Genomic DNA, 6,463 nt, shown 5'->3' on the forward strand with positions numbered 1-6,463 from the left:
CATAAGTCTAGAGGGTGTCTCCACATCCTTCTCACACAGTTGCAGCTCCTGGCAAGCAAAGCTCTATGGCTGGAGGCAGGGTCTGCATTGCACACCCCTGGGCCAGCACAGAGCCTTCCAAAGAACAGATGCTCAATTCTGTATGGGGAATAGAAGAGGAGGGAGGAAGGGTCTAACTTGTTAATTTTGGCTACCTCTTACATTCTTTATAAGCTAAGCATATCGGTGTATAAACCAATTACTTATACAGAAGACTGAAAAGAGGAAGCATATTCAAGGTTGATGACGTTTTTTTTTCTTCCCCTATTCCATTATCCCCAAAAAATTACTGTGGGATTCTCGCACATTTCCACAAAATTCCATTCTATGACGTCAGACTTCTTTCATTAAAAACTGTCATCAGAATTTTCTAGGAGTGGAGTTGCTGGTGGCTGTGGCACGGGGGTAAACCCTGCCTGTGGTACTAACGCCCGCCTTGGCTGTCCCTCTGGCTTGTGCTCTTTCCTCCTTCTCTCTCAATGCTTCTTCGTATTGTGAGGAGAAGTTACTTGGAACTGTACTGTCGAGCTTAGCCAAAAATTCCAGGACTTTCATCTTGGTTGTTTCAACATAAGCTTTGGGGCCGCACAGGAACTCGCAGCATGGTGGGTCACTGCCAGGCACCTGGCGGTATTCTAGGTAATTTAGATTCACTAGATCTTTGGTGAGAAGCTTTCTAGGTTCCCCATAAAAGAAGTGCTTCCTCCCAGGCTATATCTGCATCTTATTCGGGAATTTCCATATCTCTTCCTCTGTGGCGCGGTTCCCATTCAGGAAAACCATGCCCAGGATATTCATTAGGAGACCAGTCTTGGGGAACCCCTTGCCAGGACGCACCTGTCCAGTATTGGGGAGTTTCAGTTTGCTGACAAGGTCATAGGAGTGTCTGACTGAGTCCACTTCCTTCAATTGAACTGCAAAGAAAGCCTCAATGATCCGAGAAGCTTTCTTGAGAATATCAGCAAATTGGTCATGGTACTTACCATCGACAATCCTTAGCATTTCTTCTCTAAGACTGGGTTGTTTCAGTTTGTACTCAAACAGAGGAAATTACTGTAACACTCTCACACTCACGTTCAGAGAACCACTACATGAGCACTCAGAAAATATGTGCTCAGAGGAACACTCGTGTTCCTCATCTTGGCTGTTCGCAGACACAGTGTGAACAGCACCCGAAGTGGGAATGGTGGTGTTTAGCGATCACCCAGGCCCCTGGGAAGCGCAAGCTGCCTCAGGAGGTGATGAGCTCTGGGTACTAACCTCTAAAGCAGAAAATGAACAAGTCAGGTACTCTTCTTCTACTGCAGCTGCTGCCGCCAATTTACTGAGACTCTCATATTCATCCCGGGCCTGTTGGAGGCTGTAATGCTCACTTTTGCGCCCACGAGGCATGATGACAGGTGATGAGGGCACCTGGAAGAGGAAAGATGAGAGTGAGTACACCTTAGGCATAGAAATACCATCGTGGTTGTTAGGAAAGCTACACTGGCAGGTCTGCTCAAGGCCACTGGTCAAAGACTCACCAGGCTCCTGTTCTATCCAACCTGTGTTTGGGGAATATTTAGGCTTAATTCTGCCAGTTCTGCCTCAAGCATGCTGAGGTGACAGCAGGCACTGGCAGTCTTTGAGTCTGACTTATCTCTTAGTTCACATTTAAGAGCATCATTCACCTGTTGACATGTCATGAGGCACAAGAATTAAGGGAAGTGGGTCTCAGCCTATCTCCCCTGTCCAGGTCCCCAAAAAGCTACCACTTAATGGGGAGTGTTCTCTACTTGTCTCTTCAGGGTGCTCAGTCCTCATTAAGGGTCCTTATTTGCCTTCACATTGAGTCTTGGGTCCCTACCCACTTCTCCTCAATAGTGGCTACAACTTCAGATTAAGTATGTCACCTACCATAGACCAAACACAAATAAGAGTTTGGGAACCTTAGTTCAGCAGCCAGATTCTTAGTCTTCAAGGGCTGAAACAAGAGCTAGGGCCCAATTCTTTGTCATCCCTTCTATTTCAGGGCGAATGGACCCCTAGTCCTGGATTTGACCCAACCTTGCCATGGTATATAATTCCTCCCTGGCCCTTAGGCTTGCTCCTCACGCTAAGGCCTGCACCACCCTGAGACCCTAGAAGGACGTGAGGATCTCCTCCTCTGACCATACGTGTCCTTGGTTTCTTGAGGCCCAGTAAGAAATGACATTTATGGAATATTCACTGTTGTGATTGTGTGGTTCCCTCAGTCCTCATAGTATTCACCTTGGCCTCTGAAAAGCCTGAAAACCTCCTGCTACAGGCCTTGGCAATGACTCTTACACTAAGGCCCTCACTGCTGGCGACATCATAGAAGGCAGTACGTCACTTATCTCAACAATGCCCAGGTATGCCAGGACAGCCAGAGAGGACGGAGTCCTGTGGCCCTCTCAGTTCTGGGACTGGAGGTTCCCTAAATCCTCACTCAGGGCCCTTGCCCTGACTCCTGGAAGGGCCTGGAACTCTTTTCTTTGCTGGCCTGGGGGCCCTTCTTTAGTCCAAGGCACTCCATCTCTGACACACTTTTCCCAGTGTCAGTCTGACTGTCCTGCCCAAGGTGTCCCAGGGACGATGGCTCGGGCAGTCTCTGGGCCACCTCACAGTTCTAGGGTCTGCGTTCCCCCCAGTTGTCATCCAGGGTTCTTCCCTTGTTTCCTGGCAGGACCTGGGATGCCTCCCTCTGCCTCCTCGGTCTCACAGCAGCAGACCCCAATCTTTTTCTTTCTTTGTGTGCCTCCCATTCATTTTGTTATTTTGTTGCTATTCCTTGTGCTCTGCATTCCGAATCAATATTTGGAGGGTAAATCTAGGTTTGTCAAACCTGAAATACGTTTTGGAGCATATGGGGAAAATGAATGAGGTGGCACGGGGTGTGCTTCAGACACGGTGCACTGGCTCAGGAAGGGCCTTAGAGGTATTTCAGGCAGAACAAATCCAGCTCTGTCAGTTACCGGGGTTCAGGTGAGACCATTCCAAGCTTTTCATCGGCAAAGTCTGTTTGATAGTCTGTCATGCAGGACTGTGGACATTAATTTGTGTTAAGTATCAACCACCTCGCAGAGCATTAGGACAAATTTGGTGCTTTTAATGCATGATAGTTATTATTAAGATGATTTTGACCCTGGATAATAAAAGCCTCTCCTCACACAATATTGTTTGGGTCCTCTGTTGAAGAATATGCAACTGTATACAATACCAACATTACATTAGCCTAAGTGTTGCCGAGCAAGCAGAACTAAGCAGAATTTCCCCATTAGTGCATCTGTTTTTAATATGGGTGTGGGGTTGTCTTCTCCAGCAGGATGCAACTCAAAGATCTTGTGTCTCAGGACTACAAACTGCTCTCCCAGGTGCCTTCTCATACAAACCATCCATAATTTTACTCTTTTCATCATCACTGTAAATAGATCTTTCCCTTGGAATTTGCCAAATTTCATTCAAGTTCCCTAAATAAATGCCATTTTCATGGAGCGAGCTCTGTCACTCCCAGACCATAAAGAGAGACACTGTCCAATGGCTTCTTGGTATCTCGCTTCAAGGGACTCTCACCCTTATTTCTCAGAAACACTCTGGACAACTTCTGCCGAAACTTAGTTCATGGTACCTCCCCTGCCAGGTAAGTATAAGATGACTATTTTAAAAGGCCCAGTCCTTACCAACAAAAAGGTTTCAAGGGGTTATCAGGACAATCTCTGGACTCATATTGCCTTAGCAGGCCCAAACTTTGACACTGTCTTGATGTTACCCAATAGTCCTGGCATGCAAACTCTGAGGTGCTATCTCACGTCCCTTCAGTGAAGTAGTAAAAAGTCATTGTTCTAGGGAACACTGGGACAATCAAAGGTGTAACTCTAAAAACCTTTCCTCCAGCCAATCCGATCTTCTATAGATCCTTCTCAGTTTCAGGGCACGTCACTAACTGTGCCCACACAGGTACTAGTTCAATACAGACTTAGTGCCCCTTGAGGTTCTCATTAATTTTTTACTATTATTGTTGATGTTGTTTTGTTTATTCTTTCTTTAGTTTTTCCAGGTTGGTTGATTTTGGGTACAGGAAATAGCAGCTTAAATTTGGTTGTCATCTTGGAAGTTATGGGTAAAACACTAAATCTGTAAATAATTGAACACTTGACATGTTTACAATATTATGTTTCCCTGAGTAAACCTATTTGCATTTTCCCCTTTAACTCTATCAGCAAAAATTTTTAACTTTTATTTATTTAGTCATTTATTTGTTTTTAATTTATTTATTTGGGGGGCACTCTAACAATTCCTCTATCAGCAAAGTCTTATAGTTGCTTCCATAATGATCTTGTAGAGCTTTGTAAGATTTCATTTTAGGTGGATTTCAGATATTGTTGCAGTTTTGAATACTACATGTTCTAATTAGTTATTGCTTACGTGTAACCAGGCTTCTGATTTTGCTACAGTGATTTTCTGTATACTAGCTTTTTGATGTTCATGATATATTTGAATATTGTGTTTGCTTATTACTTTAGATATTTTAATTATAGAATCATGTTGGTACTATTATTATCTGTTCCCTTTTGTTATTCATACACCTTATTTATTTTATGATTCTTGTGTGTAGCTGTGTCCTGCCATACATTGACATCCAGGTTTGTGGCACCATACCTCTGTGTGTTTTTCCCAACTTTACTGGGAATGGTTGTAATATGTGACACTTATGTATATTTGCTGATGATTTTACAATATGAAAATTCCATTTTTATAAGTTTGCTAAGTTACAACCATGAATTTGTGTTGAATTTTTATCAAATTTTTTTTTATTTCTACACATGATCAAATGTTTTTTCTCTCATATTTTTAATGTAGAGAATTCTGATTAATTTTTTTCTAAAGAACAGACATATAGGTCAGTGCAACAGAATAGAGAGTCCAGAAATAAACCCAGGACTATATGGTCAACTAATATTTGATAAAGAGGAAGGAACATAAAATGGAGTGAGAAGAGCCTCTTCAACAAATGGTGCTGGGAGAACTGGACAGGGATGTGCAAAAAAAGAGAACTAGACCACCAACTTACACCACACACGGAAATAAACTCAAGATGGATCAAAGACTTAAATGTAAGCCATGACACCATTAAAGTCCTAGAGGAAAACATAGGCAAGAAAATTTCAGATATCAACGTGACAATATCTTCATGGATACATCTCCTAAGGCAAGGGAAATAAAGGAAAAAATAAATGGGACTCCATCAAACTAAAGAGTTTCTGCTCAGCAAAAGAAAACATCAGCAAGATGAAAAGGAAACCAACCATATGGGAAAACACATTTGCCAATGATACCTGAGACAAGGGACTGATCTCCAAAATATATAAAGAGCTTATACAACTCAACATCAAGAAAACAAACAACCCAATTAAAAAATGGACAAAGGACCTGAACAAACACTTCTCCAAAGAAGACATACAGAAGGTTCATAGACACATGAAAAAATGCTCAACATCATTAGCCATCAGGGAGATGCAAATAAAAACCACAATGAGATACCACTTTACACCAGTCAGAATGGCCATCATCAACAAATCAACAAGCAACAAGTGCTGGCGAGGATGTGGAGAAACGGGAACCCTACTGCACTGTTGGTGGGAATGCAGACTGGTGCAGCCACTATGGAAAACAGTATGGAATTACCTCAAAAGATTAAAAATGGAACTGCCTTTTGAACCAGTGATTCCACTGCTAGGATTATACCCCCAAAATCCGAAAACCTTAATTCAAAAGAACTTATGCACACCTATGTTCATAGCAGCCCTGTTTACAATAGCTAAGTGCTGGAAACAGCCTAAGTGCCCATCTGTAGATGAGTGGATCAAAAAATGTGGTACATTTACACAATGGAGTCCTATGTAGCAGAAAGAAAGAAGGAACTCCTGCCATTTGTGACAACATGGATGGAACTAGAGAGAATTATGCTTAGTGAAATAAGCCAGGCAAAGAAAAATACCTTACGATATCACCTAATACAGGAGACTAAAGACCAATATAAACAAATGAACTAAATAGAACAAGGAGCAGAGTAACAGTTATTATGAGGAAAGGGGGAGGGAGAGAAAGGGGATAAGTAAAGGAAGGGTTTAGTCAAGGAACATATATAAATGACTCATGGACATGAACAATGGGGAGGGATATGATTGTGGAAGAAGGGGTGGGCTGGGTTGGGGGGAGCAATGGGGCAAAAATGGGACAACTGTAATTGAAAAACCAAAAAATAAAAATAATAAATAAAAACAAAAATTTTTTCTAATGTGATATCATCTTTGCATTCTTTTGACACAGCCTATTTCTTTATTAATTCACCACTATTTTTCATATGCTGTGCTAGTCTGCATGTAGAAAACTTTTCAACTCTCTCCCCTTGATCTCTTTGTTC

The 6,463-nt window shown here is 42.3% G+C and overlaps 1 protein-coding gene across 1 annotated transcript; it reads right to left on the reverse strand.

Annotated features, from left to right (window-relative positions):
* Positions 1 to 399: 399 nt before the first annotated feature.
* Positions 400 to 1,236, reverse strand: LOC149991733 (melanoma-associated antigen B5-like; the record flags this gene model as incomplete). The annotated part of the gene is given in 1 exon segment (XM_090264158.1): positions 400 to 1,236. A coding segment is annotated over 1 exon segment (837 nt), but the record flags the coding sequence as incomplete, so codon positions are not given.
* Between the last annotated feature and the right edge of the window lie 5,227 nt (positions 1,237 to 6,463).

This window comes from Furipterus horrens, unplaced genomic scaffold, assembly GCF_987537825.1.
Source record: "Furipterus horrens unplaced genomic scaffold, mFurHor1.1.pri manual_scaffold_17, whole genome shotgun sequence".
Classification (NCBI taxonomy): domain Eukaryota; kingdom Metazoa; phylum Chordata; class Mammalia; order Chiroptera; family Furipteridae; genus Furipterus; species Furipterus horrens.